Raw genomic sequence first — 18484 nt, forward strand, 5'->3', positions numbered from 1 at the left:
TATGGTTTGACATTTTAACATAGCATTTGCACACAGTTCTAACAGCAAGGAGGAACCTGGCTACAGTTCAGCAGCCGTCTCATGTTCCAGCTGGCAAATTTAGCATAATGTGTAGTTAGGCCCTCAAACACCATAGACCAGGGATGGACACAATGGTGCCCTCCATATCTTGTTGTATTCCAATTCCCATCAGCCCCAGTCAATGTGGCCAATGATTAGTGATGATGGGTGCTGGAATCCAGTGGTATCTTGGGGGCATCACATTTGGCTATTCTGGAGTAGGCAATGCAGAGCTTGATAGAGCTGGTCTGTGCCCATACAAGGTATATTCCTGTATTATTCACCACCTTGCAGTATTAAGGCTGTAATACTATGCATATTTACATGTACTAGTATGAACCTCTGGGACTTTCCTTTGAGTCCATTTGGCCTGTAAGTTGGTGAATTACAAAAGGGAACATCTCAACCCACACACTTTACTTTTAGTCTTCTTTCACATGTCTCATTCCCTAATGAGATCTTTTTGATTGACCCATTTAGCGGAACACGTTTTCTCTCATCTTTTATTTCCCATCTTTTTACATATATATGGATAGCAAAGTGCTGATGTTTCGAAAACTGTGCCTAATCCAGAGATATGGATCTCTCAGGAGGCTGCATGCCATTGTGAGCACTGACAGGCCCAATCAAGAAATGATTGTAGTGTCATTCTTGCCAAGAATACTTGCCAAGAACCAGTTTGGAAGGGGACGAACTTATGTATTCCATCCCCTTTTCAACAGAAAAAGAAGCCTAGGTCTGCATTGTGAAAGCTGATGTCACTGTTTATGGGTTCACTTGATATATTTGTGTAACACAATATTTCATTTTTGTTCCCAGGTCTTGGGAACATATTCAAAAATATGTTGCACCAGTCTCTGAATACAAAGTAGGGTGTAGTGACAGTGGGTCACAGTGTACAATGTTACTCCAGCCTTGTGGATATTTTGAAACACTTGTGTCATCGTAGCTAAATCAGTGGCTCATCCATTTGTCTAGGACTGGGCTCATAAAGGGACCCCTGACCATTAGGTCCAGTCGTGACCGACTCTGGGGTTGCGGCACTCATCTTGCTTTATTCGCCGAGGGAGCCGGCGTACAGCTTCCGGGTCATGTGGCCAGCATGGCTAAGCCGCTTCTGGCAAACCATAGCAGCACACAGAACCACCATTTACCTTCCAGCTGGAGCGGTACCTATTTATCTACTTGCACTTTGACGTGCTTTCGAACTGCTAGGTTGGCAGGAGCTGGGACTGAGCAAAGGGAGCTCACCCCGTCACGGGGATTCGAACAGCTGACCTTTTGATCGGCAAGTCCTAGGCTCTGTGGTTTAACCCAAAGTGCCACCCACGTCCTAGGACTGGGCTCATAGTGCTCATAAAATCAGATCATTTGTGAAAAATCATTCAGATCATTTGTGAAAAATGGCAGCCTTTCAAATGGATCTGACTTTTCAACATTGGACTAGGCATTGTTTACACAGGGCTTTGAAATCTGAATAACTTTCCTGGATATCTTTCATTTTACACTCCCGCTACACCCCCACCCTCTGTTCCACCGAGGCTTTAAACTGAACACAAGAGCCCTTTCCTTCGTGACATGGACATCTCAGATCAGGCGACATGCTTTGCTTTGCTGCAGTTCACTGAGTTGTAACTATCGCAAAGCAGAAGCTGATCTCTCATTGGGCAGGATCTCCTTGAAGATACTTTCCCTGCAACAAACTATGCCATAAAGCAAAAACAGAAGCTTCACCTACAGTCTGTTTTCTAGGAATGTTGTCATTTTGTGTTCACATACAGTAGCAAACACACTGAATATATTTCCCTTGAAAAACGTGACCTGTGGCCTCTGGTTTCCACATGACAAGACACAGAAGCTTCCTCTTCCAACTAAGCCACAGACTTTGATCCACATCAACCCTGTTAGGCAGAAGTACTAGCATTGAAACCCATTTTTAAATTCTCAAAAGGTTTTTACAGCCATGTTGTAATATTAAAGAAAAGTTGTCATTATATCAATGACATCTACAACATTTTGTAAATACCTTGATATCTTACAAATCAACACCAGTAACGAATGAACACAGTCCATTTTATAAGAGAAGTATTAATGCTTCTTCCTTTGCATGCCCAGACCACAAAGGCTGGTTTAAGGATGGTACTATTTGGCCACAATAGTAGATGGAGGGATGGTTCCCTCCCCTCCATGTAATCTACAGATACCTTACCTCAGTTGGTCATTCACATCTTGGAACTGTTGCCGAGCAAAGATAACTGCTGGGCTGGAATTGACTGGAAGGGCCAACCGGTTGTTAAGGTACATGTCATCCAGCCAGTAGTTTAAAACCTACAAGAAGGGAGGGGGGAATGGTTATAGATGACTACATATCTGAGCAATACAAGGCATGCCTACTGTGCTTATTAGTGTGCTTAATTCTGAATCTAGGCATCTGCTGGAATAAAATTCCTTGGAGAGTTTTGTTCATTGCTGTAGGAACAGACGCTGAAAGGGGGGGAAAAAAGTCCTTCCCCCACATTCCCTGGAGTCCTAAGGAAGAAGAGCAAAAGCCAAATTCTGTATTAGAATCTCTCGGGTTTATGATCAGCCACTGGAATTTTACCCTTAACTGTTGCAACCTTTTTAAGGTGGAGAAGAAAAACTGGCCTGCTACTATGGTAGAGCTTATGATTTCTATAGTTAACCATGGTTTTGCTTTGATTTTTATAGTTAACAATGGATTTTGTTTTGTTTTTTTACTCTTGGCTATCATATACTATAATTGTCACCACAGAAAAGTATCATAATATAAGCTTGGACTTCCAATCCTTCTTCCTATATATGTTTTTTTAATAGCACATCTTCATTGCTATTTGTGTCTTTTAGTCTTGAATAATGAAATCATTGTTTTTGCATTGCCAGCTCTTTAGGACTGTTTCAGTGGGGGGAATAGGGAGGACGTGGAACAAGAATTTTAGGACAACTTCCACCTGCACGGCTCTAATTCATACTAAGATAGTGAAATTCTTCTTCTTCCATCTTTTAAAATTGTATTTACTCAATGGGACATATTTCTCTTTGACCTTTTCTCTCTTGAAATTCATGGCTCCTTTGTTCTGCTTTCTCTCAGGCCTCTGCCTCCTCTGGTCATTGCTTTGTAGGCCAGTGTCTATCTTGTTCTCCTTCATTCAACCATCTGACCTCTGTCCTTTTACCCCACTCATCTTCCGGGTTCTCATCCTCCCTGTTTTTCTTGTCACCTCCAGCATCTTTGCCCTTCCTGCCAGCAATATATGACACCTTGAATTTCTTTCATATATATATATATGAAACATATATTTAGTTTTACAATTAAAGTTTACATTCAAATATGAGTTAACATCACAAAGATATAGGATTCCCCAAATCCTTGAACTTCCCTCCACCTCCTGTGGGTTCTCTTGTTAACCTCTTTTCATTGCATCTTATATTCTCCTCCATTTTTTCTTTTTGAAAACTCAGTCATATCCTTAGTTCTTGTTACATTACAAGGGTTGTTACAATCCTGCTAATGTTTAAAATTGTTTACAGTGTTCTCCAAGATAAATTATAAATTCTCCCCATTCCTTGTTAAAGTTTATATCTTCCTGGTTTCTGATTTTCCCAGTCATTTTTGCCAGTTCGGCGTAATCCATCAAGTTGGTCAACAATTCTTCTTTGGTAGGAATTTTATCTTCCTTCCATCTCTGGGCACCTTGCGTTTCTTGGCCCTATGGGACCCCACCCATGCTAATTTCGGTCTTTTTTGGTAGCTGAAATATTTCAAAGCCTACCATGCCATCAGAGCACTTGAACCAATCCCAGAGGGGAGGTGATGTGGGAGAGAGGCTATAACACAAGCAAGCAACATGAATTTTTACATTATTCTACATATTCTATCTGATGAAGATATCTGGAACAAAGTAGCATTGGGCTTACCCAGTTCTCAACTTTTTCTCGTCTTTCTAGCAGTTTTTGCTGAAGGACCTCTCCTGGGCCTCCCGGAGCTTCAAACCTATCCACCATGGCCTTAGTCTTCTTATATTGGTCTTCTGACACCAAATGTTTCATGCAGTGAAGATACATGTGCAATGTTTGTTGCAGTGGTGGGACTGGAAGTTTGGGCAGCACCTATTTAAAAAGATATTGATTGATTGATCAGACGCTGGATAGCTCTTTAAAATTTTGTTACAACTATCAGTTACACGTGTTGGAGATCTGCAAGATTCCATATGGAACAGGATTAATGTCTTTGTTGTCATTGCACCAAAGGAAGGAATTTGGCCAGGGCATCTTCTTCCATTATGGTGTTGCAGTGAGTGACTCAAGGAGTGAGTGAGTGAAATTCCTCCTCTTATGCAAATTTCAAAGGTGCAGGAATCTGATCCCATGACAAACCTATCTGGTACGTGCATATCTTTTGCCTCTGGGGTATAACCCCTACCCTCTCAAATAGTTAAATGCAGAATTTGTAACAATTTGAATTGCAAAAAGCACTGCAACCGTTTCTGTCTCCGAAATCTGCTACAGTACCTCAAGCTGTATGCATTAATGACGTACTGAACAGGACAGAGATTTTGTTTATTTTAAAAAATGGTATCTTATTAATGTTCTCTGAAAGAAATAGAACAGAACAAGAAATGGCCTAAGTGCAAATGAAATGACAAGCCTTACATCTTGCAAACCTGCCACAAACAGGGTATAGGAAGCAAAAACCAGAGTAGACTACTACAAAATATCTGTTTGTCACAAGGTCCAGTCAGAATTTCTGCCCTAGCTATGCAATTCATCATTATGTATCAGCTACTTTCATACAAGGGTGTCTTTATGAAGAGAGTTTGGGGGTCATGTACCTTTCACTATAGCAATAATAATAATAATAATAATAATATATTTATTTATTCCCCGGCCAGAGTGGCTAACACTAATAAAATTACAATAAAACACAATAGGGGAAAAAACCAAAACAAACAAACAAATACCAGTTTATTAAAATACAGGTTAAAATACAATTTAAAATGCAGCCTCATTTTAATAGTAGTCCACAAATCAAAACCATAAGGGGAGGGAAACATAAGGGTCAGACTGAGTCCAAACCAAAGCCCAAGCGGAACAGCTCTGTCTTGCAGGCCCTGCGGAAGGATGTCAAGTCCCGCAGGGCCCTAGTCTCTTGTGACAGAGCGTTCCACCAAGTTGGGGCCAGTACTGAAAAGGCCCTGGCCCTAGTTGAGACCAATCTAACCACCTTGCGACTTGGGACCTCCAAGATTTTGTCATTTGTGGACCTTAAGGTCCTCTGCAAGGCATACCAGGAGAGGCGGTCCCGTAGGTATGAAGGTCCTGGGCCACATAGGGCTTTAAATGTCAAAACCAGCACCTTAAACCTCACCCTGTACTCCACCGGGAGCCAGTGCAGCTGGTAAAGCACTGGATGATTGTGATCCCATGGCAAGGACCCCGTAAGGAGCCTCACCGCGACATTCTGCACCCGCTGGAGTTTCTGGGTCAGTTTCAAGGGCAGGCCTGCGTAGAGCGAGTAACGAGAATGAAGCCTGGAGGTGACCGTTGCATGGATCACAGTGGCTAGATCAGGGCGGAAATGAAGTGAAGCCACATTGCTCAAAAGCATCATTCCGAGTCACTCACTTTGCCAACATTGTATTAGACATAAAGTTTGTCAGTAAGGGCTATGAACCAGCTGTGAGTATACTAGCATTGCAAAGAGAGGATGATTTCTATCTAGAAATCACCATTCTGGCTACTACCAGGAGAAAGATTTTTGGATCTTTATGAAATACCATGGGGCCTTCAAAATTGACAACAGAACCCAAAAGGAGATTTTGAAACCAATTGGTCTGTTTTCCCCAGGATGTGATCAAACACCAGTCTTCTGACTTTCCTATAAGGGCAGTGTCACTGTGTGTGAATTAGTGAGCTCCAACCTAATATTTATTTAAAATGAAATGGGTTAACTGATTTATTAAACCTTCTTAATTGACACTCATTTTTTTGATACATTCCACCCTGGCATCCCTCACTGCAACCTGGCATCTTATATCTTTCATTGCCACCTTTTGTGTATTTTCCAAGTGTTCAATTGTCATGAAAAATGACAAGGTCAGATCGACCACTTTCACAAACACCCAGCCCCTTGTTCAACATCCCATTCTGATGTTATTTTCTAGAGACAGTCGCTCACCATCTCATCTTGGCTGCAAGCTTCTTTCTCTTTCTTCTTTGCGGCTTTCTCTAGGATTGGCATCTTTGCGTTGCGTTTGGTCCTTTTGATGGAGAGCTAAAATCGAAGACACTTGCAGGTGATTGCAGAGTCGTACGCCTTAGGTCTAGAAATAAAAATAATTGGGAGTGTGTGGGGAAGGAGACAGAAACAAATCATCGATTGAACAGGGATTCAGGAAAGTCTGCGGCATTATGTTCATGTGTAAACTCGCAGCTATTACAGGAATGCACATGGGGGAAGAAAATGGGATTTGTAGTTTTCGGAAATAAAAACATTTTTGTAGATGCGATGCACACTGAAATCTCAGAGAATATTGCATATGGCTTTTCTTGTTTCTTTTTATCCATTTCCGTCACCACCATTATTATTACTGCTAATACAGGCACCCCATTTTCTAAGTAGTGAGCTCCTCAGGGGTGCATCATTCCTCAAGTTCTGTTTCTTTTGAGTGTTATCTCTAGAGGGTTATGGTGTGGTATTATTTTATTTACACACATATATACAGTATGAGACATGGGTGGTGCTGTGGGTTAAACCACAGAGCCTAGGACTTGCTGATCAGAAGGTCGGCGGTTCGAATCCCTGTGATGGGGTGAGCTCCCGTTGCTCGGTCCCTGCTCCTGCCAACCTAGCAGTTCGAAAGCACGTCAAAGTGCAAGTAGATAAATAGGTACCGCTCTGGCGGGAAGGTAAACGGCCTTTCCGTGCGCTGCTCTGGTTCGCCAGAAACGGCTTAGTCATGCTGGCCACATGACCCGGAAGCTGTATGCCGGCTCCCTCGGCCAATAAAGCGAGATGAGCGCTGCAACCCCAGAGTCGGCCACGACTGGACCTAATGGTCAGGAGTCCCTTTACCTTTATACAGTCTGAGCATAAGTGACGCAACAGGTGAACTCCAACAAATGTCCCAAATTAAAACCATTCTGTGCTATCTTGTTTACATATCACAGGAATTGCGGGAGTCTTACTAGTTATGAATGGGCTGCAAATGGGCACCCTATCTGTCTCTTAATGCAACATGGGAGATGTGCACTCTTTGGAGAGAGGGAAGCACAGAAGAAGCCACTAAAGGAAGAGGGAGAAGAAACAGAAAACAGGTCCACAAAATGACAGCAAGACATTGGAGAAGGCACTTCACTGTCATTTACTCAATTGTTGGCTCGTGGGCTACCATGTTTGTTACTATAGCAAGGGAGTAAACAAAATTAACGTCAGGATGCTGTCAGCGGCTCCCGACTGGTTGCCCAGGAATTATAAAGACAAAGAAAAGTCTCTTACAGTCCTTTTTTTATTTCAGTCTTTATAGAACCCAGCCTTTTGGATAATGGCATTGTCCCAAGTGAATCTCCACCCTCCGTCTCTCCCACTTCCTCATTCGTCATTCTCATCACCTCCTCTATTGGTGCTGCTAGGTGCCCTCTGTCTTTGAGCTCTTTGCTCTCCAGCTTTTAAGGCTTGCCAAGTTCTGGGAGATGGGGGGTCTGGAATGCTTTCTAATGACAACGTGTCAGCCTGGTGTTGTTCTGGCTCTCCCATGATTTCCCAACTTTTCCCCTCATCTGTGTCTGAGCTGTGACCTCCCTCAAACTCCTGCTGTAAATCTATGCTGTCTTCCTCCTCCTCCCCCCTGGAAGTGTCAGGATGGGGAGGTGGTCTCCATCATTCCTCCTATGCTCCTCTGACAATTAAGCAAATACAATGCAAAAGAAGAGGAATAGGCATTGCTCATGACCAGTGATGTCACAGGCACTGTCCAATAGGTGCCCGTTATTCCTCACCACCATTTTGCCTCCAGGTGCCCGTTATTTCTGAGGAATAGCATTCTACAGAATGCTCACTGGTGTAATGGGAGTGCAAGTGAAAAGTGTGTGTGTGTGCTGGCCTCAGACTTCCTGATTCCTAGTGATGGAATAATGTGTGATCAGTTTTGTGACAACTGCTAGTTATTCATAGGCAGAGAAATGAAACCCTGCCAAGCTCACTTTGATCAACAATATGCTCAAGATGTGGAAATGGATATTCCAAGGTGAAAGGTTAATGCATTGACTAACAGCTCCCCTCCACTCTTGATCTTTGCCAAATATCCATTATGCTTTATGCCAACATAAATTCTCAAAGGCTCCAAGTGAGCTTGGGTCTTATATTCCACACCCGGGAAGTAATGGAATAAGATAGTACAATTCCTTTTAACTAATTTTTTCCCTGACTCAACTTAACTGCAGCTTACTGATGCCTTCATTTGCCACCTGACTCAAAATACCATTTTCTTTAAATCCCTCGTTTTCATATCATCTTGCACCAACGGAAGGAACCCTGGGCAAGAACAGGATCACTTCTAAGTTCTGCATAGCACCTGGCATATGGCGACAACTGCATAGATTGCTGAAATAATGTTCCAGGTATCCACATGTCTTGTCTGCCCACTCCCTCCTTCTGAGATATTTCTCAGGGGTGGGAAGTTGAAAACTACACCAGAAAAGTGCATACCAGACTCCCTTGTGATACCTCAATGCTCAAAAGGGAGATTGCATGGCAATATGCTTCACATTTTCTTTGCCCCTCTCTGAAAAGACCACATGGGGGAGCATCACATGGGTCTGAGCTTTAGAAACAGAACAGTTCCCAATACTGAAGACAGATTGTCCTGTACAAAATATGTTGCTTCTTGCCCTCCCCAAGTTTGAAAAGTGTGCAAGACGAAAGAACCCCTCACGTGTTAACTTAGAATATTGGAAGCATAAAACCGACATGCCAAAATTCTTTCTTATAACTCAAGGCTCAAGGGAGGTATTGTGCTCCAAACCAGAAACCTATAGGCCTCCAGATGTTGATGAACTACAACTCCCATCATGCCTTACCACTGGCCATGCTGGTTGGGCTAGAGTCCAGTAACATCTGCAGGGCCACAGGTTGCCTAGCCTTGCCATAAACAAGGGATGGATACAGCCAGCATCAGAGGCCAACATCACTAGGGATCTGTTGAGGCCATGTCAAGGAGTGAGTTAGAAAGCTCACTGGACCTACTCTGATAATAGGCAATAGAACAAAAGAACAATATCCCCATCTCTCTACCCTACCTTCTCCTTCCCCCCAACTTCAAGATGTCTATGACAAAAGTATCTCTCACCAAACGTAAATGAACTGTGAACAAGACTATGAATTGAAAGTGGAGACAATGACTGCTCCCCACATTAAATGGGGGGCGCCCTTTGTGTGGTTGCGTGCAGCCCCCTGGACCCTATGTGGCACCATTAACATAGGCTTGGCTTTGCCTTCCCCAGGTGGGATACCTGGAGGTCTCCGCCTACCTCAGCCAGTTGCCCAATCCCACCAGGGGAGGCGTTGCCAAGGTGATGTACCTTTCCTTGTTTATCTGTTTGCTTTGTAACACAAACAAACTCAATACGAACTCATTGGACCAGACCTTGCCCCTTTAGCCTAACCTGCCTCACGAGCTTTTTTTGAGGATAACATGGAGAATGAGAGAACCAAGTAACATCACCTTGAGCTCCTTGGAAGAAGGCTAAGCAAAAGTGAAACAGAAAGTCTCGGTTTTGATACATTTCCTGCGTCTCGCATTTTCAATGTCAAGCGGCAGCTTCTTTCACAAGTGGTTCCTGTTGCAAAAGGAAGACTGGATTATGCCAATGGAATCAATTCCCTGGATGGCTTTACAGCCAGTCGCCCAAATGACTGAAAAGAGCAGAGGACTTTGGAGACAAATGAATGCCAGCTACTTTGATTAGGCCCAGCTCCATATGCGCCTCTCTTCCAGTTAGCCCTGTGATGGGGAAAGTGACATTTAAAGGATCCTGTGGTTTTCACTGTTCTTCAAAGCGACAGCAGTAACTTGTGGAAGAGGAGGCAGACAGAGGAACCCTCTCCAGTATAGACGCGAGAGGTCAATCTGAACTTTAAATCATCCTTTGATTGACATTGACTGCGCTTGTCAGTGAAAAAACAAGACGAAACCCTCCTTAATTTTTCTACCCTTGTAGAAAATGCTTCATAGAATCATAGAATAGTAGAGTTGGAAGGGACCCAAAAGCTCATCTCGTTCAACCTCTTGCAATGCAGGAATACACAGTTGTCCCATATGGGGACTGAACAATCTATTTGGTTCCAATACTATGGGTGCCTACTCAGAGGTAAATTGCACTGTGTTTAATTAGGCTTACTCCCAGGAAGTGTACATAAGATTGCAGGCTCAGGAAACAATCTGATTTGGTCGTAGTTTTTTTTTAAAACAACAACAACTATAGTTTTAAAAAGCAAAGCAAAAGAGATGTGCTTGTCAATGACAATTACACAAATGTAAGGAAAGAAATCACAATGACACAATCTGTTCTTAAGAGGTCTTAATTAACATCTCTGTTCCTGACAATATTGCTGGATTTCTTTTAGTTTGGCATCTCTATTTGGTCTTGATGCATTTGCCCAAAAGAGAGGTGTGTGTGTGTGTGTGTGAGAGAGAGAGAGAGAGAGAGAGAGAATAGCATGGCAGAGTTATTCCCTTGATATCACAGTTGCTTGCACTTCAGTTCATTTTCTTTTGGCAATATTTACCCTGGTGTAGTTGCCATCTGTCCCTCTATTATGCTAAAGGTAGACTCAAGGTATGCACACATTACAGATCTGCAGCCTCATTTGAAGTATGGGGCAGGGCAGTGATGCCGAGAAAAAAGGAGGAAGAAATGGAATTGAGCTGGGGTAAATAATAGGCCAGTTAGTTAATGGAAATAAGGTTCATTTGTGGGGGCGGGGTGGGGGTATTTTTAAAGTCACCTTAAAAATAAAACACAAGTTTGAGACTTACTAACTGGCATTTTGTTGTTGTTGTTTTTTAATATGAGATGCACATTTGCATAATAGGAACTGGTTATTCATACAAAATATAGTGTAGATTAGGTGCCTGAAAACAAATACGTACGAAAATGCAAAGACACACAAACAAATTCAGTAAGAAGTTTCTGCAGATAACCGTTTAAAAGGACGGTGCAAAGTGTGTGGGGTGTATGTTTTATCTTGTTTTGTGATTCTATTTTTTATACCTATGTGTAAGCTGCTTTGTGAAGCGTATTCTTGGAAAGCAGGTTAAGGGTAAAGGGACCCCTGACCATTAGGTCCAGTCGTGACCGACTCTGGGGTTGCGGCGCTCATCTCACTTTATTGGCCGAGGGAGCCAGCGTACAGCTTCTGGGTCATGTGGCCAGCATGACTAAGCCGCTTCTGGTGAACAAGAGCAGCGCACGGAAAGGCCGTTTACCTCCCTGCTGGAGTGGTACCTATTTATCTACTTGCACTTTGACGTGCTTTCAAACTGCTAGGTTGGCAGGAGCAGGGACCGAGCAACGAGAGCTCAGTTGGTTAAATAATGTACATTTCTGTTGCCCAGTTAGAGAAACTGCAGTATCGTAATTAACGTTAGTCAGCAGCCCCATTCACAGCAAGCTGTCTCTTTGGTGTGGGGGCCACAGGGAATGGGCTTTCTTCACATATCACATTGGTGGAACTTTCCATTTCTAATGATGACCACATAGCATTCCCAGGTCACATGGCTGCATCCAGACCAGTATCACATCTCCAGCTGATGTGGGAAGTAACCACGTGACCTGGGTGATCCATGTAAACTATCAATGCAATCTTGAAGCCCCACCATGGAAAGTGTTTTCTCTCTCTCCCGCCACAATTTGGGCACCTCCTATGCTTCAGACAATATGTCAGGCTAGAGAATGTTCACAGTTGAGCAACAAAAGGCCAATTTGCATGAAAACATGTTTCTTAACTGAGAGCTGCGGCCATCATCGCTTGACAGCTTGGCAGGGTATGCAAAATGGTTCTCTGCAACTGCCTTTCATAAACAGAGCTTATATCAGAGAAGGCGAGCTTGCCAAGTGATGAGATGTGGTCGTGCAATTATCAACACCTCTGCTGAATGTGTGGGTTGATCCTGCACTCTCTCAGAGTTAGGATCCCTACTCTGAAGGATGATTAAGAGGCACTGCTTGCAAAGGGCTCAACGTTGAGACTTGGCTCAGACAGGGATGGGGTGTGAAATATTTGTTTTGCTTCTCAATGTTCCTTTGTGCTGGAACAAGGCCTGCTCCCAACCCTGTGGGCCAACTTTGACATAATAATATAATATTATATATTAGCACATGGTTGACAGGTGGGTTTCCCTGCCCATCAGCCAAAACCCAGCACTGGTTCTTTCAACTTCAAAACTGTAGATTGAGAGCATCAGTGCAGAGTGGGGTTCTGTCCCTCTTGCACCTCTCCTTAAGCTCTGTAGTCAAACCTCTTTCACCTCCTTGAGTAACACAGGCTCCTACCACCCACCAGCTGATGCCCACTTGGGAACAAACCTTGTTCCAGTATGAAGAAGCAATTGGAAGTCCACTTTAAGCTCCTGGTGGCTCCTCTGAGGGCCACCCTTTCCTGTTCCATACCTGACATCATGTATGAGCATGGTTTCCCCATGGACAAGTGTAGCTTCCTCTAAACAGCCTCATGGGCCAAATTGTGAGGCCTAGTGGGCCATGTTTGGTCTGTGGGTTGACAGGTTCCCCACCCCTCCTCTAGACAGTGTCCAACTCCAACTCCCATCAGCCCCTGCTGGCATGGCCAATGGTCCAGAAGGACCAACAACATCAAGGGGCACAAGCTCCCCATCATTGTTCCACAACTTTGGCGAGGGATTGAGCCCTCTGCTGGGGATCAGGTGGCCATGAAATTAAAGATGCTGTGTTGTACAGCTGGACAATTTACAAACTACTGAATAGTCAAATGTCATTCCGTTTAGGAGGAGAGAGGCAGATTCTGCAGACAGGCAGTCATTGTTTTTCAGAGTGTTGATGGTACAATATTGGCATCATCACCACACTGTCATGTCTGATAAACAGCTCAGTTTATTCATTTTCATGTTTATCATAGTCCATAACAGAACTGCAAAAACGCAGTGTCTAAAACAAATGACAGAACTCACACCTTGCTCCAATGGGAAAGGGTAGACCAAAACTGGTTGTCATCTCAGAAAACGTGCTTTATTTTTACTGATTGCTTTAGTACATTTATATGCTGCCTGTATTCCAAGAAGCTCATTTAAAAAGATGAAGAAGAAGCAGTTCAAGTTTAGGCACATAGTTCTTTATGCTTCCCTTTTATCTTCACAACAGCTCTGTCAGGTAGGTTAGGCTGAGAGAGTGACTGGCTCAAGGTCACCCAGTGAGCTCTGTGGTTGAGAGGGGATCTGCGTCCAACTCTTCCCACTGCTAAACCAATAGTCTGACCCAGCCTTTGCCAATCTGGTGCCCTCCAGATGGTTCGGACTGTGACTCCCATCAGCCCCAGCCAGACTGGGAGTTGTAGTCCAAAGAATCTGGAGAACCCCAGGTTGGATAAGGCTGCTCTAACTAGCACACCACACAGACTGCAGCTCGGTGCACGGAATTCAATGAAAACAGCATGATTTATATTTTATTAAGATAATACTAAGGCATAAGCAGCTTTAATACTTCCTGACATCTATTTTGCTACCAAAACCACAAACCTTTGAAGGTCAGACTAATTCTTCTTAGCTGACAGCGGCTGGGGTAGACATTTATTTTTTAATTTATTTATGAATGGGGCCTTGGATGTATATAGGGTTTGCAAGCTTTTTGTAGAGCTTTATAACCTTGTTTGTCCAGTGGGACAAAAAAATGTGCATGGAGACACAAAAGGCAATGATAATACCTCTTCCATGATAGTTGGAAGTATCGTCTGCTTCCAGCCGAAGACAGACTATAATGGTCTTATTAAGTATTTTGTATCTGTATTTGGTCTGCCTATATGCATAAACCAACTCACTTTGTTTCTCAAGTGCCCTTTGTCCTTTAAATAAAGCAAAACAGGTAGGAAAATCCAGGTGTGTCCCAAAAGTAGATTTCAGTACTTGCACATGTGATACGATGGACATTCTCAGAAGCTGCATCAAGAGGTAACATGAAGAATCATGGAACTGCAGAGTTGGAAGGGACCCTGAGGAACATCTAGTAAAATGCCCTGCAATGCAGGAATATGCAGTTGTTCCATACAGGGATTGAACCTGCAACCTTGGCATTATCAGCAGCGTGTTCTAACCAACTGAGCCATCCATGCAGGCCCATAGCTCAGTGGCAAGACATCTGTTTTGCATGCAGAAGGTTCTAGGTTCAATCTCTGGCATTTTCAGGTTGGGCTGGCAGAGAATCCTGCTGGAAATAGTGGACAGCCACTGCTGGTCAGTTTCGGTCATCACTTAGCCAGGCGGTTGAACAATCTGACTCACTGTAAGGCAGCTCCCTTACGTTCTTCGCCTCTAGAAAGCCCCTCATTTGAGCTCTAGCGCTCCAAGGCCAGCTCAGTTCTGGTTCAAGTTCAGGAAAACTAAAGAGGGTGGTAGCTGCTTTTGGCATGTGCAAAGGACATTTTTATCATGAACACCCCTCCCCCAAAACAAAACTCGGGACTAGAGAGTGGCTTCCAGTTACATTTAGATGCAGCATGGCCTGTAGATAGCTTAAAGCCTATCTTTGTAGAGTATGACATAGAATCAGAGGGCCTTCTCGGTAGCGGCACCCACCCTGTGGAACACCCTCCCATCAGATGTCAAGGAAATAAACAATTAGCTGACTTTTAGAAGACATCTGAAGGCAACCCCTTTTAGGGAAGTTTTTAATGTTTGATGTTTTATCGTGTTTTTAATATTCTGTTGGGAGCCGCCTAGAGTGGCTGGGGAAACCCAGCCAGATGGGTGGGGTATAAATAATAAATTATTGTTATTGTTGTTATTATTATTATCATAGATTTGTAGAGTTGGAAGGGACCCTGAGGATTATCTAGTCCAACCCCCTACAATGTGGGAATATGCCATTGTCCCATATAGGGATCAAACTTGCAACCTTGGTGTTATCAGCACCATGCTGCTGCCAACTGAGCTAAGCATGGTGATTTGCAAGAGGTGCATCAGAATTGACAAGAGGAGCCTACATGTGGTATATGGTAGTTAGAAAGCAGCAACCAATACATCCTAGACAATATGTGGTGACACCAGTAGGCATAGTGCTATTTATTTATTTTTTAAAAAACAACATGCCACCATGTCCTGACACCTTATTCATTTCTCTTGACAACCCAGCCTTGCAACAGTCCTTATTAGAGCTTAGCTGTAAGCTCCTGTTGAAAAGGAAGGAATCTGTCTCTTTCTTTCATTCTGTAAACTTTACAAAATAAAAGACAAGGAAAAGCCTGGATCGATTGCACTGCAATGATAAACACACCTTAGAAAACATTTTCCTGCCTTTTAAACTGTACACAATTTTCATACCTAGTTTCCCAGCGAGAAAACTTGCTGTGAAGGCGCCAATATTTCCCTCATGACTGTGGATGTTTGCTCATCGCAAGGGAGCATCTAGATCAATGTGCTCTGAAGGCAATCCTATGCGACTTTTAACTGGGAGTAAGTTCCATTGAATTCAATGGGGGCTTACTTCAGAGCAGACATGGTCAGGATGGTTATACTCAAGGAAACATATATAGCAGAGGGATGCGAGAGGAGTTGCGAGCATCCATTGATTTACAGCTGCTGCCTATCCATTTTTCACCAAGAAGGAAACCTATAGGAGAGGGATAGAAGATGAATTGCCAACACTCATTGATTTACAGCTGCTGGCTATCCATTTTCACCAAGATGACGGGAGGGGGAGTCTCCCGCTGTTGTTAGACTACAACTCCCATCATCCCTGACCACTGGTCCTGCTAGCAAGGGATGATGAGACTTGTAGTCCAAAAACCACTGGAGACCCAGGTTTGGGAAGCACTGCTCTTGACTTTGGAAGCGCATGCTGAGAAATCCCGCATAAAGAGAAGAACATTTTGCATTAGAGGCATGGGGGTGACTGTGTGGGACGCACCAGGGGATGAGGTGTTGGGAGGAATGGGGCAGGCTCCGAGGCAACGTCAAAGGGACCAAGAAAAATGCCTATCTTTAAAGCTTGATAGCCGCATGCTCTTCCTCTTTCGGGAGATCAGAGTCTTGAATTCAAGTCCACCTAGACATACTACTACTAAGCGACCAAGTCCTAAAGTAAGACCAGAGGCTGATGGGAAGTAGGAAGCTTAAGAGAAAACGATGCGAGAGAGGAAGGATTTAATCGTTCCTGTGAAAGTCTGTCCCCAGCCAAGGGCACCTTGTGAAGGGGTAGTGCGGGTGCAACAGGTTATTGCAGCTTTCGAAAACAAGTGGCTGCTGCGATCTCAACCCCCAAAGCTACTTGCTCCCGTTCGTTTCAGGGCCACTGCTCCGGATTAAGCATTTAGGGGACCGCAGCCTCGATGGTCTTTGAGGATCGCGTTCCTCTCCACTCTTGTAGTTCAGCATCAGGATAGATGGGCCTGAGGATGATTTCCAGCAGGAGCCTCGGCACGTTTACTCGGGAGTAAGCCCCACTGAGTTCAATGGGCCTCACTCCTTGGGAAGCCCTAGCCGGGAAGAATTATTTAAACCGGGAGGGTAAGGTTCCAGATCGGATTATTTTGGCGCATGCATACAGTTAGCAAAGACAGCGCTAGCGTAAAATATTTCCCTTACACTCCTCCCCTTCCCCGAAGTTGAGAAAGGGAATAGCAGACTGGAGCGAGGTTAGTAAGATACTCCCCACCAACACCACCAGGCGACCCTAGTTAGCAATCCAGAGCCGGATCCGCCACCCACTTAAAATATGGACATTTTGAGCAGACGGAGAGTCCCATTGAAACCAAAGATCGCGCAGATCAGCAAGGAAACGGGCGTTCGTCGGCTTTTAAAAGAAAAATATTCCCTCCTAGACGAGGCAGGATAGGATAGAGACGGCAGAAAGTTCTACCGTGTGTGTTTGTTTGTTTTGTTTGCAAATAAGTCCCTTTTCCTGGCGACCACCGGTTCCTTGCTTTTCAATGCGACTCAGACGCCAGACACGCGTTCGCAGCGCGCGTCCTTTGAGGCCATGAGTTTGGAAACGCGCAGCGGAACCTCTCCTTACCTGGCTCTCGTATACCGATCGCAGCGAGGCAAAGTTTCTCCCGAGGACCGGTGCTGATGAGCAAGAACCTGCCAGCGAAGAAGTCTCGGGTTTGGGGCAGCTGGTAGAGGAAGGAGCTGCTCAACAGCCTCCAGTGGAGCTGTCCATGGTACCTCGGCGCCGCCAGCTGCGCTTTGGCGAGCCTTGTGGCCACGCGCGCGAGCGCTCGGAGGGTTGCCCCCTCTCCACGCGACCCACCTTCCTCCTCCCCCCCCCCGCGGCTGGGTGTGGAAACTCCTCCCCTTCGCCCTTCCTATTCGCGCAGCCTGGGATGGGCGAGGAGGCGGTCCAAACTAGGGAACCCGACGAGCAACAGAAGCTCACCGAAAATGTTTACCTCTCTCAGGTGGAAGAGGGTCGCTGCTTGTGGATGAAAGGCAGGCTGCTGCTGCTTGATAAGGGCGGTGGCGGTAGCGGTAGCGGTGGGCCAGGAAAAAGACCACTGCAATAGGCCAAGGAAGGCGCTCTCTGGTTGGACCAAGTGCTTGTGTGAAAAGCAAGCTGGCTGCCGAACTACACAGAGCGCTGCGTCAGGCAGCGTGGGGGAAGGGGTGCTTTCTGGGCAAAGTTAGGGCGAGTCTGCACATTTGAAAGAGGGTCATAGGTGTTTCACTCCTAGGGCTCCCTTCAAAGGGGCTGGAGGTCTTTTGAGCGCGAATTCTTAGCATCCTTCCTCCAAACCACAGCTGTAATTTAAACGTGCCCTGCTTTGGAGTAATCCCAGAAAGGAGATTGTAGTGGATTTCCATAGGCACATAACCTCGCCCCTCTCCGCTCCCCGCCTCCAGACTTACATTTCAGAGATACAGTAATTGCTTCCTTAAATATAGCCGAACCTTATAATAACTGGTGTGATTTATGTAACACTCTTTGTTGGAGAAGATGTTTCCTGTCGCTTTCTGGGTTCAAACTCGCCTACCCAACTGCGATATGTCAAGAATATTTCCCTTTCTCAAATTGAGCTAGGAGACTTGCTCAAAGTTTGTGGCAAAGATATTCCAAGTCCAGCGCTCTTCTTCACTGAACCTCACAGCCGAGGGGGAAAACACAGACTGTCCCCCCACTGCTCCAAGGAGACGAAGAAAGACATCTCTTTGAACCCCCTACT

At 44.6% G+C, this 18484-nt stretch overlaps 1 protein-coding gene across 1 annotated transcript in view; it reads right to left on the bottom strand.

Moving 5' to 3' along the window:
- Positions 1-17483, bottom strand: part of CHAT (choline O-acetyltransferase) — a 52166-nt gene extending 34683 nt beyond the window's left edge. Inside the window, exons 1-4 of the mRNA XM_081913623.1 lie at positions 17338-17483; positions 6257-6401; positions 3997-4188; positions 2270-2388 (exon numbers count right to left, since the gene is read on the bottom strand). Of these exons, the coding sequence (XP_081769749.1) occupies positions 2270-2388; positions 3997-4188; positions 6257-6319 (374 nt within the window). The 5' untranslated portion in view covers positions 6320-6401; positions 17338-17483. The remainder of the gene's footprint in view (positions 1-2269; positions 2389-3996; positions 4189-6256; positions 6402-17337) is intronic.
- Positions 17484-18484: the final 1001 nt, after the last annotated feature.

This window comes from Podarcis melisellensis, assembly GCF_964234715.1.
Source record: "Podarcis melisellensis genome assembly, chromosome: 5".
In the NCBI taxonomy this organism is placed as follows: domain Eukaryota; kingdom Metazoa; phylum Chordata; class Lepidosauria; order Squamata; family Lacertidae; genus Podarcis; species Podarcis melisellensis.